General features: G+C 46.0%; 1 protein-coding gene across 1 annotated transcript; it reads right to left on the bottom strand.

The window, feature by feature from the left end:
- Positions 1 to 9,889: 9,889 nt before the first annotated feature.
- LOC306885820 (paraneoplastic antigen Ma1 homolog) lies at positions 9,890 to 11,293 on the bottom strand (the record flags this gene model as incomplete). Its single annotated transcript, XM_079442603.1, has 1 exon — positions 9,890 to 11,293. One exon carries the CDS (start codon positions 11,291 to 11,293, stop codon positions 9,890 to 9,892), a length of 1,404 nt encoding a protein of 467 aa, XP_079298729.1.
- Positions 11,294 to 18,998: the final 7,705 nt, after the last annotated feature.

Genomic DNA, 18,998 nt, shown 5'->3' with positions numbered 1-18,998 from the left:
GTGTGGGGACCCAGGACATTTCATAGACCGGTGCCCAGTGATGGAGGTGGGGGCTTTGATCCGGGTCCCAGACGCCCCACAGGCTGCCCCTGATCAAGCTGGCCTGTACCAGATACCTGTGAGTATAAAGGGGGGTACTCATCTCGCTTTGGTGGATTCCGGTTGTAACCAGACCTCGATCCACCAAAGCCTGATTCAGCGCGGGGCATTGGATACGAGCCGCGTGGTTTCGGTTCGGTGCGTGCACGGGGATGTGGTGAAATACCCGTTAATGTCCGTGCTTATCCAATTCAGGGGACAAAAACATAATGTAGAGGTGGCGGTTAACCCGCACCTCCGACATCCGCTGATCTTGGGGACAAATTGGCCGGCATTTAGTCAATTACTGGGGTGTTTATGCGCGGATGTCTCTTGTGGTGAAAGAAAGCTGGAGAACGGAGCGGACGCGCAGGTGGGAGTGGCTGAACCGGGACCACGGGGTACTGGGCAGGGGGAACAGAGCGTGAATGGGAGTCTAATCCTCCCTGAACGCGATGACTTTCCCCTGGAACAGTCCCACGACGAGTCGCTAAAATGGGCGTTTGAACAGGTCCAAACCATCGACGGTCAGCGACTCCAACCTGCCCGACCGCTCTCCTATCCGTATTTTGCTATTTTGAAAGATAGGTTGTATCGAGTGACCCAAGACGCTCAGACAAAACAGGATACAACCCAGTTATTAGTACCAAAGAGCCGTCGGGAAATGCTCTTCCAGGCGGCTCACTGTAATCCCATGGCGGGACATTTAGGGCAGGCAGCGACACTAAATCGTCTCATGGCCCGATTCTTTTGGCCGGGCATCCACGAGAATGTGCGCAGGTGGTGTGCGGCTTGTCGTGAATGTCAGTTGGTAAATCCACCGGCCTCCCCAAAAGCGCCGTTGCGCCCTCTTCCGCTAATGCAGGTCCCCTTCGAACGAATTGGTATGGACCTCATCGGGCCATTAGAACGGTCGGCACGGGGGCATCGCTTTGCATTAGTGCTGGTAGACTATGCAACCCGATACCCAGAAGCGGTAGCGCTTCGCAACATTTCAGCAAAGAGTGTGGCGAACGCACTGTTTTCGTTAATCTCCCGAGTGGGAATCCCGAAGGAGATTCTCACTGATCAAGGCACGGCGTTTATGTCACGAACGTTAAGGGAACTTTACGAATTGTTGGGCATTAAATCGCTCCGTACCAGCGTCTATCACCCACAAACGGACGGCCTGGTCGAACGATTTAATCGCACATTAAAAACCATGATTCGGAAGTTCGTACACGAAGATGCCAAAAATTGGGACAGGTGGCTGGAACCCCTCTTGTTCGCGGTGCGGGAGGTCCCGCAAGCCTCCACGGGGTTTTCCCCCTTTGAGCTTCTTTTTGGGCGTCAGCCCCGCGGGGTGCTGGACGTCCTAAGAGAAACTTGGGAGGACGGACCTTCAGACAGCCGAAATGAAATTCAATATGTGCTGGACCTGAGAACAAAACTCCACACTTTGGGGCGGCTGTCAATGGAGAATTTGTTGCAGGCCCAGGACCGGCAGAGCCGGCGATACAATCAGGGGACCAGGCTGCGTAAATTTGCACCGGGAGAGAAAGTACTGGTATTGCTCCCTACGTCTAGCTCAAAATTACTCGCCAAGTGGCAAGGACCCTTTGAGGTCACACGGCGAATTGGGGATCTTAATTATGAGGTGGTTCGTACGGACAGGAAGGGGACACATCAAATTTATCACCTCAACCTCCTCAAAAAGTGGAGCGAGGCGGAGTCAGTGATGCTAGCGACGGCGGTGAGTCGGGAGGAGGATCTCGGGCCAGAGGTAAATAGCAAGCCACAATCTCTGGCGCTGGCCCCTGGGGGAGACCACCTCTCGCCCTCGCAGCTCACTGATGTAGCGAAGCTACAAGCCGCGTTTGCGGATGTGTTCTCACCCCTACCCGGACGAACCGACCTCATACAGCACCACATAGAGACCGAGCCGGGGGTGGTGAGTCGCAGCCGGCCGTATCGGTTGCCTGAACACAAAAAAAAGGTGGTTCAGACAGAATTAGAAGCGATGCTAGAGATGGGAGTAATAGAGGAGTCCCACAGTGATTGGGCGAGCCCGATAGTTTTAGTACCTAAAACAGACGGCTCTATACGATTCTGTGTGGACTATCGCAAGGTGAATGCTGTGTCGAAATTCGACGCATATCCAATGCCGCGCGTTGACGAACTGCTTGATCGGCTGGGTACAGCTCGTTTTTATTCGACACTGGATTTAACTAAAGGATATTGGCAGATCCCCTTATCTCCATTGTCCAAAGAAAAAACAGCCTTCACAACGCCGTTCGGATTACACCAATTTGTTACGCTTCCGTTCGGGTTGTTCGGGGCGCCGGCCACCTTTCAGCGCCTCATGGACAAAATTCTACGGCCGCATGCCGCATATGCCGCTGCATATCTAGATGACATCATCATCTATAGTAACGACTGGCAGCGGCATGTCCAGCATGTGGGGGCGGTGTTGAGAGCGCTGAGAGGGGCCGGACTGACGGCGAACCCGAGGAAGTGTGCGATTGGGCGGGTGGAGGTCAGGTATCTGGGCTTCCACTTGGGCCACGTGCAGGTGCATCCCCAAATTGATAAGACCGCAGCAGTTGCGACCTGCCCGAGACCCAAGACCAAAAAGGAGGTGAGGCAGTTCCTGGGGCTGGCGGGATATTATAGAAGGTTTGTACCTAATTATTCGGACCTCACCAGCCCGCTGACTGACCTCACTAAAAAGGAGGCACCAGATCCGATCCAGTGGACGGAGCTGTGTCAGCAGGCTTTCACCCAGGTAAAGGCTGCTCTGTGTGGCGGGCCGCTGTTACACTCTCCTGACTTTTCTCTCCCCTTCTTGCTGCAGACAGATGCGTCGGACAGGGAGCTTGGAGCCGTCCTGGCCCAGGAGGTAGAGGGTGAAGAGCGGCCGGTGCTGTACATCAGTCGCAAGCTCTCAAAGAGAGAGACGATGTACAGCACCATTGAAAAGGAATGTCTGGCGATCCGGTGGGCCGTTCTCACCCTCCGCTATTATCTCCTGGGACGGGAGTTCACTCTCTGTTCGGACCACGCGCCCCTGCAGTGGCTCCACCGCATGAAAGATACCAACGCGCGGATCACCCGTTGGTATCTGGCTCTCCAGCCCTTTAAGTTCAAGGTGATCCACAGGCCGGGGGCGCAGATGGTTGTGGCCGACTTCCTCTCCAGGAATGGGGGGGGGGGAGGTCGCAGGCCGGATGGCTCCCCGGCCTGAGTCGGGCGGTGGGGGTATGTGGCAAGGGGGGGCGTGGTTAGCGGAGGCTGCAGCGGGAGAGAGAGCCTGGAGACGAGCGGTGAGTAAGTGGGTCAAGTACAAGATGACATGCACCTGTTTCTCGTTCCCAGTGATTGGCGTGGAGAGTGTACAAACGCCACAGAGAGGCAAACGGCAGGAGAGAGAGACACAGACTGAGGACTCGGGACTACGGAACTGTTGCGCTACTGGAGTGAAACGGAAAAGGACTGTGAACTTATGTTTATTTGTGGAAGTGCATTGAGCACACTGTTATTTTTGGGACATTTACAATAAATAGTCCGAGCCTCAGTCACGCTGACTCCGACTTCTTCCTTCCTCTCTTGTGAACCTTGCTACATAGACATTCTGAACTCTATTGGGGTTAGACAACACGTTGCAGGACCTACTCATTGTCAAAATCATACTCTAGATTTAATACTGTCGCATGGAATTGATGTTAGTGGTGTTGAAATTCTGCAGCAAAGCGATGATATCTCAGGTCATTGTCTAGTCTTGTGTAAACTCCATATAGCTAAAACTGTAAATTATACTCCTTGTTACAAGTATGGTAGAACCATCACTTCTTCCACAAAAGACTGCTTTGTAAGTGTAGCCCTCTCCTGCTGAATGGCTCAAATGCTAAGGATGTCTAGGGGAAGTTTTCATAAAACCAGAAATAAAATTTTGGGTGAGAGTTACATCTATTAATTGTCACTAGCTGTTTACATTTTAGTAATGACAGACCTTAAAATACAACCCAGGGTCTCAGATATCAGTATGAAGTGCTTACAATTAAACAGAGTGTGGAAGTGCCTGTATGCTGTGTTTCTATTGCATAATGTAAATTTCCAATCTCACTTAAATTTCTCAACTGTACACCAAACAACCAATCATTAAATCTTTCTTCACAGGAAGATCACAAGACAAAAAGATTGTCAACAAACCTTTACATTTATTAAACGTGGACTCTTTTGTTTTGTTACCCTTTTTTCTGTAGTTGAATTACTTTAGGGCACTTTGACACAATTCACACATTGGAAACACAACCAAACTTAGTTCAAACGGATAATCAGAGTAAACAAAAATTCACAAAAGAATAGTATAGTCAAAATTCCCAAAATAAAGTTTTACCCAGCTGGGATTTAAGTCTCGTTGGCGCGCAGTGTTGGAGCTCACGTGAATGTGGAACACTTATGAGTACTCACGAAATCCAGGGAAATAGAGAAGTTCACACAATACCAGTTCAGGAACCACAATCAAATGATTAGCAAATCCGATCGTCACTGACGTCCTCTCGTGAATGAGCACTCGCGAATGTTCTCGCGAATCCTCCGTCTGTGATGCAACCAGGCCCGATCTGCAGCCGCGGAACAACCTCAGTCTCTCCCAGTCAATCGCCCCATCTTCGTGCGTTCCGTCGCACGTCGCTCTCACTGGACTGCTAACACTACAAAATGTCCGTCAGTCCTTAGATGCTAAAATACACATGACTATAAGTCCTTAGTTGGAACAAAAACACACAGGGTATCTTAAATTCTTGGATAAAAGAAATTAAAGAGACGAGTATCGTCTTTTTTTCTCAATTGCATCACCCCCTTTCCTCTTCCTTGACCCGCCCCTTCAACTCTCGGGGTTATTCTCTAAACACCTCATTGGATGATCAGTAACATTCCTTTGTTTTATTTTTTTCATTAAAATAAAACTCTGATTTGAAAGTCCACATCAATTTTAAACCATTTTAATTTTAGAACACCAAATATGAATTTTAGATCGAACAATAACAAACAAACAAAAAAAAATTAAATTAAAAGACCCTATTTTAATAGGGCTCTACATTCTCCCCCTACCAAGAATCGTTATGCCCTCATAACGAGGGAGAAATAAAAGAAAACATACCAATTGTCAATATGATGAAATGGGTACACAGCAACCCCCCCTCTTTTTTTTTTTTTAAGTTACATATGCACACTACATATCTCTCTAGGTATGGGAACAAAATAAAAAACATACGAGTCACCCTACGAACAGTATGGACTCAATCAAACTACTGTCTTGGGCTTAAAGTTACTGCACAGGTACTCAACTTTCTTGAAGGCATATTCAACCACAAATACACAGTAGCACAGTATCTAACAGGGTTTACAACTTTTGCTTGAGAAAGGACAGGCTCAACTTTCGGCATCCCAAGGGTATCATATGTAAACCTCTTAGGCACAGTTCTTGTTCTCTGAGACATTCTACCAGTTTCAGGTACATCAGAGACATTTTGATCTGCATCACTTTGATCAACATTCCCTAGATCTCGCACAGAACTTGTAACAGTATCACAGATATCCGAAACTCGACTCACATCTTGTAAATTGTCAGAGTCATTCTCAAATAGAAGTCTTGAACCAGACTCCGATTCAACTGTCTCAATTTCTTGAGGAGTCTCAACACTTGTGCCTGAATGTTCCACATTCTCAGTGACATCATTCTCAGAAATCTCTGTTCTCCTAGGAGTGAACTGACAATCTACAGGTTCTGGAAACCATACTCCATATGATTCATCCTCACTGTCAGAACTCCCAGTATTCAAATCAGCTCTGGATTCTACATCCTGCATTTCAGGTGCGTCCTTAACTTCCTGTTCGGGACTCTGACCCTTTTCAACATTCTTCCTTCGTCTCAGAACCCTCTTTCTAGGTTTCGGGACACTGTAAGGAAATTCTTGTCTCAACTCTTGTCCAATAGGAAGAATATGATTCCTATGCAGAATCTTGACCGGTCCAGTTCCACTCACTGGCTCAAGTCGGAACACAGGCAAGTTTGGCATCTGGCTCTGGACAACATAAGGCTCAGTACTCCATCTGTCTGCCAACTTATGCTTTCCTTGCAGTCCAAGATTTCTTATCAGAACTCTATCTCCAGGAACCAGGTGAGAGTAATGCAGTCTCTGATCATATCTCCTCTTATTTCCTGCATTTTTCTTCCCAGCCTTCTCTTCTGCCAGCTCATAAGCAGACTTCAGTTCTTGCTGCATAGTCTTTACGAAGCGCTGATAAGACTTTGTGGACGTACCATCACTTGACACACCAAAACTCAGGTCGATGGGTAGTCTTGCCTCCCTTCCAAACATAAGGAAGTAAGGTGAATACCCTGTTGCTTCATTTAGACTGCAATTGTACACATGCACAAGATGTCCAATGTGACGGCTCCACTGCTGTTTCTGCCTTGGATCCAGGGTCCCTAACATGTCCAAGAGCGTCCGGTTGAACCGTTCGGGCTGCGGATCACCTTGGGGATGGTAAGGCGTTGTCCGGGATTTCTCCACTCCTAACAGGTCAAACAACTCATGGATGAGCCTGCTCTCGAAATCCCGACCCTGGTCCGAGTGCATCCGTCTAGGCAGTCCGTAGTGAATGAAGTATTTCTCCCACAGGACTTTTGCAACTGTGGACGCCTTCTGGTCCTTAGTCGGAAACGCCTGTGCATACCTGGTGTAGTGGTCCGTGATGACAAGGACATTACAGACGTTCCTGGAGTCTGGCTCTATGGATAGAAAATCCATACACACAAGATCCATCGGTCCACTACTGGACAAATGTGACAAGGGCGCAGCTCTCTTTGGCAGGGTCTTCCTTTTGACACATCGGGCACATGTCTGGCAATATTTTGACACATCAATCTTCATTCGGGGCCAGTAAAATCTCTCTTTCACAAACCCATAGGTTTTGTCGAATCCCAAGTGACCAGAGTCATCATGAAGTGATTTTAAAACTACTTCATGGAACTTCTTGGGCAGACACAACTGTTTACAACGGGATCTGTCTGGTGCTTGAGTGCACCGAAACATCACACCATTATCCAGCACTAATCGGTCCCATTCTCTCCTGATCACTGGAAGGTCCGGATGAGCTTCTTTCTTGACTGAGGAAAAATCTCCCCTTTTCAAAGCTCTCCATATCTCCCCAAGACACGGATCATTTTGCTGAGCACAGGACAGATCCATAGAACTCAACTTTGGGATTCTGAAGGCATCCAGCGTAGCTAAGTTACTGTACGCTTTGGGGACTGACTTAGGAGATCCTCCTAGCGACGTGACAATCCTGCTGGCACTTGCAAGGCAACAGAACTTTCCTTGACCTGGTAGTTTACACAAAGTCTTCACTCCAGAGGATGGGATGTTGGTCCATTCCTGGTCCTTCACCGTCCCATGAGGACGACGCGACAAAGCGTCAGCATCGACATTTTGTCTCCCAGGCCTGTACTTGAGACTAAAATCATATGATGAGAGGGCTGCTAGCCACCTATGTCCAACAGCATCCAGTTTGGCTGTTGTCAGAACATAAGTTAACGGGTTGTTGTCTGTCTGTACCTCAAATTTAGCTCCGTACAGATAATCTTGTAGCTTGTCAACGACCACCCACTTTAACGCCAAGAACTCAAGTTTATGGACTGGGTAGTTCTTCTCAGAAGGTGTCAAACTTCTGCTGACAAACGCCACAGGTTGTAACCCCTGGCCTTGGTCCTGATACAACACCCCGCCCAACCCTTCACAGCAGGCATCAACATGTAGGACGTACGGAAGCTGAGGATTGGCAAAGACCAACACAGGAGCCTGGGTAAGTCTCAACTTCAACTCATTAAAAGCAGCTTCGCAAGCATCAGTCCATCTACTCCCAAATGGATCAGAGGCTTTGTACACTACTCGCTCTGGGAGGAGTCCTGCTTTTATCTTCTTCACACTCGCTGTCGGCAGACACCCTTGCAACAACTGATTCAGTGGGTAAGACACTTTAGAATAGTCTTTCACAAACCTTCTGTAGTATCCACAGAACCCTAAGAAAGAACGTAGCTCTGACACGTTCTTTGGTCGAGGCCAAGACTTTACAGCATCAATCTTGGAGGGATCTGTTGAGACACCTTCTTGAGACACAATGTGTCCAACATAACTGACAGAGGTCTGACAGAAGGTGCACTTGTCCACAGATAACTTCAATCCTTCACTATGCAGCCGGTCCAACACCTTGAGTAGCCTCTCTTCATGCTCCTCCAGGGTCCTTCCGAAAACGATGAGGTCGTCCAGGTAGACTAATACCTCCAACAAATTCATGTCTCCAACCGTCTTTTCCATAATTCTTTGAAAAGTCGATGGAGCTCCACAAATCCCTTGCGGCATTCTCTGGAACTGGTAAAACCCCACCGGGCAGATGAATGCTGTCTTTTCTTGATCTGCTTCACTCATGGGGATCTGATAATATCCACTCCTGAGATCCAATACACTGAACCATTTGCTCCCGTTCAAGCAAGCCAATGCATCTTCTATGCGTGGGACAGTATATTGGTCTGGAACAGTCCGTCGATTCAACGTCCTGTAATCCACGCACATCCTGATCTGCCCATTCTTCTTCCGTACCACAACAATCGGAGAAGCATAGGGACTCCTGGACTCTGTGATAATCCCCGCCCCTTTTAACTTCTCCAGATGTTGCCTGACATCTTCCAGGTCAGCTGGTGCAAGCCGTCGTGACCTCTCACGAAAAGGCTTATCCTCTGTCAATCGAATGTGATGCTGGGTACTCCTTGAACATCCCACATCAAATTCATCGCATGAAAAAACCTCCTTCCTTTCCAACATTTGTTTAACCAGTCGTTGTCTCCATTCCTCTGATACAGGGGAATCACCAAAGTTAAATGAATTCTTGTTCAGTTCAGTCTGACCCCTACTCTCTTGGGGTTTAGAGACTGTAGCCACAACCTCAGCTGGAAACACATGAGCAATGGGCATTCCTCTCTTAATCATCACTGGGCGAGAGGAGACATTTCTGATTGTCACTCCAATCCTCTTTGACTGGACAATGGTAGTAGACTGCACTTCAGGGGCTACTAGCAGTTCCTCAGGAAACCAAGATTCCTCCGCCTTATCCACTAACAGGGTCTTATCAGAAAAAGCAGCAGGGCATTTCAGAACTCCATAAACCCTAGCACTTTCCCCTGGAGGCAGTTTCAATGGCTTAGGGTGAAGATACCAGACAGTCCCCCTTCTGTCATCATCGTTACACTTTTCAACTGCAATGACTCGTTCATAAGCATTTCTGATATCAGGATGGACAGTCAATGTATGAAGAAAATCATCTCCCACCTTCTCTTTGCACAACTCAACCAGCTTTTTCACCACAGATGTATTGGTTCCTACCAGAATGTTGACATCTCCTTTCATTACAGGATCGGGACAGACCAGCACAAGTGCATCTATGGATCCTGCCACTCCTGCCACAGATCCTGGAAACTCCAGCCTTAGAGTCAAACAGCCATCGTATGGGTACCGCTCCATGCTCAATCCCCATATCTCCAAATTCTCTATTGGTATCAATGGCAGATGCTTTAGGTATTTCTCATAGAAAGATCTGTACAACAGAGTGACTTGCGATCCACTATCCAGCAAAGCCTTTGCATAGATCCCTTCCACCTGGATAGGAAGAACAGAGCTAGGTCCCACTAACTCGCTCAGAAGAACTGCTGGCTCAACTTTAACTCTTTTGCACTTTGTGGAACGTGTCTTTCCCGGAGCTTCAGGCCGTTCCTCTACTGAGCCCCGGAGAAGTTTCCCGATGACTGTCTCATTCTGATGAGTCGCTGGTTTACTTTCCTGAGATTTTCTTCATTTGTACAGTCGCGCTTTAGATGCCCATCTTCTCCACATCTGTAGCAGAAGACATTAGCTTTGTTCACTGGTCTGGTTGGTGTTTTACTCTCTGCAGTTGCAGCTAGACTGTGCATAGCAGGACAATCATGGGTTACAGGTTCTTTGGCTGCAGCTGACAAGCGTGACACCTCATTTTTCAGCCCCCTAATCTCTCTTTTCAGCTTCTCTACTTCTGAGTCGTCACGATTAGTGTTAGCAGATGACTCCTTCTTGGCAGAGGACACTGCAGTCATGGCTACATTAGGCTGTAACAAACTCCTACTGTTCACCATATTTTCTTCTTCTCTCACCTCCTTCATTAACTCATTGAAAGAAGGAGGAGCACACAGCTTATGGGTCATCCTCAAACGCATAGCCACCAGGTCACTTGAAAGGGCACCTCTGACTATCTGCTGCATTCGAAAATGATTCAGGGCAGAATACTCTATGCCCTTTTTCCTCAGCATACTGTGCAGCATCCTGTCCAGCCTTAGTATGTAGGTTGAGAGCTTCTCTCCCTCATTCTGGTAAGTGCTCCGAAACTTTAGCATCAAATCTGCAGCATCATCAGTAGTCCCAAACGCCGACTCTAGCACACTAAAATAGTCACTGAATGTAGCTGATGGGTTTCCGGTCTTTTCAAACCTAACAATATCTGCTGCAGGACCTCTGAGACACTCTACTAGTCTCTGCTTCTTGACATTATCAGAACACTGCCATTCCTCCAGAATGTGGGTAGTCTGCTCCACCCAGACCTCATACTCGTCTTCCCCAGGAGGAGTTGGTATGAACCCGGAGAAAGGACGCAGCTTTCTATATCCAACTCTCTCCTCAGATGAAGCCACATGACACGTTTGGACAAGGGAGTTTATGGCATCAACGAGCTTAGTGTTGAGGTCAGGCGCAGGGGAAACAAAACTTGGGATGTCAGCTAATGATTTCCCCTCTTTTTGGAGAAAAGAGATCAACTTAGTCTGGAACTCTTCTTCCCTACTCTGTTTAGGAGTTTCAGCTGCAACACGAACAACCTGTGTGTACCAGGGACCCACTTCAGGTCCTCCAATTTCTGCAGGAATAGACATCTGGGAAATGTTACCAGCTACTTCAGTCAAAACAAACTGACATTTCTTAGTTTTATCAGAGCGACGATCAAGCACTTTGCATTTCCCAATCACCAGAACAGCGTCCAGCTCATTATAGACTACTCTGTCTTCACAGTCTGTAGGCACATTTCTCAGAATAAGTACTCTGCCCAGCTCAACATCTTGCTCTCTGCACCATGCAACAATCTCACTAACCTCCATTTTACCTCCTTGCGTAACCAGCTAGTACGTGTGCAAAGAAAAGAGAGAAGGAAAAAAAAATTAATAGCTGTTAAACATTAAAATTCTCTAGACAGAATTATCAAAGAATTACTGTACACACTTAAATCACTTCCAATTTTCTTTCCACAGAAATTCACAGCTTCTGAAAATACAATCTGAATAATCTGAAACAATCGAGGACGAGCCCCCACAAATGTAGCCCTCTCCTGCTGAATGGCTCAAATGCTAAGGATGTCTAGGGGAAGTTTTCATAAAACCAGAAATAAAATTTTGGGTGAGAGTTACATCTATTAATTGTCACTAGCTGTTTACATTTTAGTAATGACAGACCTTAAAATACAACCCAGGGTCTCAGATATCAGTATGAAGTGCTTACAATTAAACAGAGTGTGGAAGTGCCTGTATGCTGTGTTTCTATTGCATAATGTAAATTTCCAATCTCACTTAAATTTCTCAACTGTACACCAAACAACCAATCATTAAATCTTTCTTCACAGGAAGATCACAAGACAAAAAGATTGTCAACAAACCTTTACATTTATTAAACGTGGACTCTTTTGTTTTGTTACCCTTTTTTCTGTAGTTGAATTACTTTAGGGCACTTTATGACACAATTCACACATTGGAAACACAACCAAACTTAGTTCAAACGGATAATCAGAGTAAACAAAAATTCACAAAAGAATAGTATAGTCAAAATTCCCAAAATAAAGTTTTACCCAGCTGGGATTTAAGTCTCGTTGGCTCGCAGTGTTGGAGCTCACGTGAATGTGGAACACTTATGAGTACTCACGAAATCCAGGGAAATAGAGAAGTTCACACAATACCAGTTCAGGAACCACAATCAAATGATTAGCAAATCCGATCGTCACTGACGTCCTCTCGTGAATGAGCACTCGCGAATGTTCTCGCGAATCCTCCGTCTGTGATGCAACCAGGCCCGATCTGCAGCCGCGGAACAACCTCAGTCTCTCCCAGTCAATCGCCCCATCTTCGTGCGTTCCGTCGCACGTCGCTCTCACTGGACTGCTAACACTACAAAATGTCCGTCAGTCCTTAGATGCTAAAATACACATGACTATAAGTCCTTAGTTGGAACAAAAACACACAGGGTATCTTAAATTCTTGGATAAAAGAAATTAAAGAGACGAGTATCGTCTTTTTTTCTCAATTGCATCACCCCCTTTCCTCTTCCTTGACCCGCCCCTTCAACTCTCGGGGTTATTCTCTAAACACCTCATTGGATGATCAGTAACCTTCCTTTGTTTTATTTTTTTCATTAAAATAAAACTCTGATTTGAAAGTCCACATCAATTTTAAACCATTTTAATTTTAGAACACCAAATATGAATTTTAGATCGAACAATAACAAACAAACAAAAAAAAATTAAATTAAAAGACCCTATTTTAATAGGGCTCTACATAAGTAATCTTCCTGATTTATCTAAATTCCTCAGCATATCCAACAGCGCGGAAAAACTTGATGATGTAACAGAAACTATGGACTCTCTCTTTTCTAGCACTTTAGATACAGTTGCTCCTTTATGCTTAAGGAAGATCAAAGAAAACAGTCTGACTCTGTGGTATAATGAGCACACTCGCACCCTAAAGAGAGCAGCCCGGAAAATGGAGCGCAGCTGGAGGAAAACAAAACTAGAGGTATTTCGTAAAGCTTGGAGGGAAAGTACCCTATCCTACAGAAAAGCATTAAAAACTGCTAGATCTGATTACTTTTAGTCTCTTCTAGAAGAAAACAAACATAACCCCCGGTATTTATTCAATACAGTCATTAAATTAATGAAAAATAAAGCATCAACAGGTGTTGGCATTCCCCAAGAGCACAGCAGTAATGATTTTATGAACTACTTTACTTCCAAGATCGATACTATCAGAGATTAAATTGTAATCATGCAGCTGTCAGCTACAGTATCGCATCAGATAGTGCACTATAGATCCCCTGAGGAACAATTCCACTCATTCTCTACAATAGGAGAGGAAGAATTGTATAAATTGTTAAATCATCTAAACCAACATGTATGTTAGACCCTATTCCATCTAAACTACTAAAAGAGCTGCTTCCAGAAGTCATAGATCCTCTTTTGGTTATTATTAATTCATCATTGTCATTAGGATATGTTCCCAAAACCTTCAAATTGGCTGTAATTAAGCCTCTCATTAAAAAAACACTACTTGACCCCAAAGATTTAGTTAATTACAGACCGATCTCAAATCTCCCTTTTCTGTCAAAGATACTAGAAAAGGTAGTATCCTCGCAATTATATCCCTTCTTAGAGAAAAATGGTATCTGTGAGGAATTCCAGTCAGGATTTGAACTGTATCATAGTACTGAGACTGCTCTCATTAGAGTTACAAATGACCTGCTTCTATCATTTGATCGTGGTTGTATCTCTTTATTAGTGCTACTGGATCTTAGTGCTGCGTTCGTCACTATCGACCACAACATTCTTTTGAATAGACTAGAACACTTTGTTGGCATTAGTGGAAGTGCCTTAGCATGGTTCAAATTGTCCTTATCTGACCACCATCAATTCGTAGCAGTGAATGAAGAGGTATCATATCGATCACAAGTGCTGTATGGAGTACCTTAAGGCTAAGTACTAGGCCCGTTACTTTTCACGCTTTACATGTTACCCTTGGGAAATATTATCAGGAGACATGGTGTTAGCTTTCACTGTTATGCTGATGATACTCAGCTCTATATTTCTTCACGGCCCGGTGAAACACACCAAACTGAGAAACTAACGGAATGTATAGTCGATATAAAAAACTGGATGACGAGTAACTTCTTACTGCTAAATTCTGAAAACACAGGTGTTAATTGTTGGACCTAAATCCCACATGTAATAAACTAGAACACTATCTAATTAAAATAATAAATAAACAATAATCTCCTGGCCAGAGGAGAACTGGCCCCCCAACTGAGCCTGGTTTCTCCCAAGGTTTTTTTTTCTCCTTTCTGTCACAGAGGGAGTTTTGGTTCCTTGCCGCTGTCGCCTCTGACTTGCTCAGTTGGGGACACTTCATTTCTAGCGATTATCGTCAATTGGATTTCGCATATACTATTTAAACTAAACTGAGCTAGACAATGACATCTCTGAATTCAATAATGAAATGCCTTAACTGAAAATTGAGTGTTTAATCTTATTTCTATACATTACTGACACTCTATCCTCCAATTTGATACTGTTAAGTGCTTTGACACAATCTGTATTGTTAAAAGCGCTATCTAAATAAAGGTGACTTGACTTGACATTCACAAGTCAAAAGCATATTACAACAATTTACACTTAACTTAGAATAATGGTTAAATGTATAACTGTTAATACTCTAAAATAAGATCTTCTTTATGACATATGCAGCCTACAAATGCGACCTCCGTTGGGAAATGGCCCATGTCTGCAGCCAGTGCCTATTGGAAAATCTTGTTGTTTTGCTGAAGAAGGTTTTGGAAAAAGTTGGCATTGACATCAAGAAATGCACTGGCAACTCAACAGATTTAGCTGGAAACATGCAAGGCCAATACAAGGGATTTTCTATACTTCTCACACAAGAGGCACCAGCACAAGTCCATGTTTGCTGTTATTCACATATGTCACCCTGGAGCACAAAAAAAGTCAAAAGTAGCATGGGTATATTTGTAGCAATAGCCAACAATGCATTGTATGGGTCAAAAGTATTTATTTATATTTTATGCCAAAAATCATTAGGACATTAATTAAAGGTCATGTCCCATGAAGGTATTTTATAAATTTCCTACCATAAATATATCAAAACTTTATTTTTGATTAGTAATATGCATTGCTAAGGACTTCATTTAGACAACTTTAAAGGCGATTTTCTCAATATTTAGATTTGTTTTGCACCGTCAGATTCCAGATTTTCAAATAGTTTTATCTCAGACAAATTTTGTCCTATCCTAACAAACTATACATCAATGGAAAGCTTATTTATTCTGATGTATAAGTCCCAATTATGACTGGTTTTGTGCTCCAGGGTCACATATACTTAATCTTGTATTGGCAGACACAACAGGAATTGTAGTGTCTAGTGCATCACTTTTCTCCCTGCTAAATGACATCGCAACATTCATGCGCAAGTTCTACAGTACAAACGCATGAAAGTGTGGGAGGAACTCAATGAGGACGATGTTTTGGAAATCCTGAGGGGGTCACTTTTCATTGACCTTGTTGCCACCAAAGATGGAGGAAGACATTACAATGCAACTGACTGTGAGAGTGAAAGCCAGAGGTTACATGGAGGCATTACTCAGATATGAAACCATACTCACCGCACAGATTTTCCTTAGAATATTTGCTGAAACTACACCACTGTCAAAGTATCTTCAGACAAGTGGCATGGACTTGCTAACTTGTTGGACTTGACACTGACAACATTATTGATAAAGTTGCTGAGAGCAGCGAAGTCAGGGGAATCTGCTGACCTTCTTAGCTGAAAGTTCCCTTTCGAAAGCTACAATCGATGCTGCGCTGCTCAGCGCATTGGGAACGCCTTTAGTGGTGACCAGCTGTGAATATTGTGTGTAACACGTCGATAGAATTGACCCGGAGGTAATAAATAGATGAGCCACAGGTGCATCATCAGGTCTTTTGTCTTCAGACCATTCTGTGCATGTGTGCGTCGAGTCAGGTAGTGTGCAGAAAATTCTCATTCTCAAATATTTTTTTCTCTCATGTTACAACAAAGAGTTTAAAAAGTAAAAGAAGAAAAATCAGTAAGCGTTGTGTTCCTCCATGCTCCCGTCCCATGTCTGAGCTGGATACACACGATTACTGTTTTGTTTGTTTGGGGGAAGAGCACGCCGGTTCTGGCTATAGAGAAAGGCGGGTGCGAGCATTGTGACCAGCTCACAGTTAAGATGCTTCGCTCCCGTCTGAACTATTTCCAGTCCGCACCCGCATTACCATATAATTCTCGCGTCTTTGTGCCATCGACGTCGACTTTTTCGACTATCGTGGGTGCGAAGTCGCGGGGGTATACGGAGATGCCTCGGGTTGAAGAGACGCTCGCGAGCTATCTCTCGCCCGAAGCCGCATCTTCGATAAAGAAACCTACCCTCCCCACTAAACCTTGTCGTATAACATCATCACTAGTGGGTAAAGCTTTCCAAGCTGCAGGTCAGGCTGGTGCTGCGCTGCATACTATGGCAGTGTTAAAGGCATACCAGGCTGACCTGTTGAAGGATTTGAGTTGGGCAGTACCATCGACGAGGAAGCATTCTCTGAGCTTCGTCGAGCCACAGATCTGTCTCTCCGTGCCATCGGCCGTTCAGTGAGTGCTTTAGTCAGCACGGAGAGGCACCTGTGGCTGAATCTGACAGGTATTAAAGAGAAAGATCGTTTGTTTCTGTTAGACTCCCCTGTTTCTCCCTCTGGTTTGTTTGGCGACTCCGTGAACACCGTAGTGGCCAGATTTAAAGAGGTGAAGAAACACGAAGAAGCATTCGTTCAGTTCCTTCCTCGCCGCACTCAAGGGGAGGGGCCGTCTGCCACCCAGCCCCGCGCCGGTCCTTCAAAAGCTAGGGAGGTTAAAAAGCGTGCTCCCCCTCGTAGAGAGCGTGCTCCCCCTCGTAGAGACTGGGGACAGGCTCGCCGCACTCAGCAACCTCCCAAGCCAGACCTCAGGACTATTATTAACAAGAAGCGAAAGTCCCAATCTGGTGGGGGTAGTCCCCCGCGGGATGGGGCGCGTTCAAGATCTCTTCGCCCCTTCCCGCTACCCTCATGAAACCACTCCATCCCCGCCACTTCTCGTGCTTCGGGGGGCAGCGGTTTCCAGCGAAATGTTAGATGTTCCGTTGTTTCCGGCTGTCATTCCGAACATCTAACATCCCCTCAAAAGGAAGTATTAAAATTAATACCACTCTCAGAGAGTCTGGCAGCGTGGAAACTTTTGCCAGGCATTTCTGCGTGGGTATTAAGCACAGTGCAGATAGGATACAGAATCCAATTTATTCGTCGTCCTCCGCGTTTCAACGGCGTACTGTCACAAGAGCTGCAAACTCTTCTGAGCAAAGAGGCCATAGAACATGTTCCTCTTCCAGAGAGAGAGTCGGGCTATTACAGCAGATACTTCCTGGTTCACAAAAAGGATGGGGGGGGGGGGTGCGTCCAATCTTGGATCTTCGAGGCTTAAACCGTGCAGTCAAAGCGCTCAAGTTCAAGATGTTAACCATCAAGACAGTCGTGACGCAAATTCAACATCACGATTGGTTTGTCACGATCGATCTGAAGGACGCATATTTTCACATAGAAATATTGCCACAACACAGGAAATTCCTGAGGTTCGCTTTCGGGGGCGAAGCGTACCAATTTCGGGTTCTTCCATTCGGCCTAGCCTTGTCACCCCGCACATACACAAAATGCATGGATGCAGCACTGGCTCCATTACGAGTCCAGGGCATTCGCATTTTGAATTACAGCGACGATTGGTTAATATTAGCACAATCGCGAGAGATGGCGCTCCAACACAGAGACATCGTGTTAGCTCATCTAGTTTCTCTAGGGTTGAGACTCAACACCAAGAAAAGTGTTCTTTCTCCTGCCCAGAGAACGACTTATCTCGGGATCGTTTGGGATTCGATCACGATGCGGGCACAACTATCTCCCGCTCATATCGAGACCATTCGGCAGACCATGAGCAAAGTCAGGCTAGGCCAAGATCGCACTGTTCGTCAGTACCAAAAGATGTTAGGTTACATGGCTTCAGCATCCACGGTGATTCCTCTGGGGCTGTTGCACATGAGACCGTTTCAGTTGTGGCTGAAAGCCAGAGGATTTCATCCAAGATCCAATCCTCAAAGGCAAATAAAAGTGACGTGCCGTGGGCTTCGTACACTATCTCTGTGGCTCAGACCCTGGTTCCTCGCCTTGGGTCCCACTCTAGGGGCGCCGTGTCGTTGCAGACTGCTAAAGACGGATGCCTCCCTGATGGGCTGGGGAGCGGTCTTAGATGGCCGTCCAGCTCAAGGGGAATGGGAGGGCCATCAGCTCGATTGGCACATCAATTGCCTCGAGCTGATGGCCGTATTTCTGGCTCTGAAATATTTTCTCCATCAATTGAGGGGCTGTCATGTCCTAGTGCGGGTGGACAACACAGCAGCGGTCTCTTATATAAATCACCAGGGAGGTCTGCGCTCACGCAATCTGAACAGAATAGCGAGGCAGATTTTTCTCTGGGCCCAGGAAAAGTTCCTGTCACTCAGGGCAGTATACATTCCAGGGCATTTGAATGAGGGAGCAGATTTACAGTCCAGGCAGACACTACCGACGGGGGAATGGAAACTCCACCCGGAAGTAGTGAAACAGATTTGGACAAAATTTTACAAAGCGGAGGTGGACCTCTTCGCCCCACTACAGACAGCGCAATGTCCCCTCTACTTCTGTCTGAGTCACCCAGCTCCACTGGGTCTGGATGCGATGGCGCACACATGGCCCAAGATGCGCCTGTATGCGTTTCCTCCAGTTTCTCTGCTCCCGGGAGTTCTAGCCAGAGTTCGCCAACAAGGGTCTTGCCTCTTGCTGATAGTGCCACGTTGGCCGAACAGAGTGTGGTTCTCGGAGATAATATCTCTCCTCGACGGCTCGCCGTGGGCGATTCCGGAGAGGAGGGACCTTCTGTCTCAGGCGGAGGGCACGATATTCCA

This window comes from Barbus barbus (assembly GCF_936440315.1).
Source record: "Barbus barbus genome assembly, chromosome: 19".
Classification (NCBI taxonomy): domain Eukaryota; kingdom Metazoa; phylum Chordata; class Actinopteri; order Cypriniformes; family Cyprinidae; genus Barbus; species Barbus barbus.
This window is presented reverse-complemented; position numbering and strand designations above follow the sequence as displayed.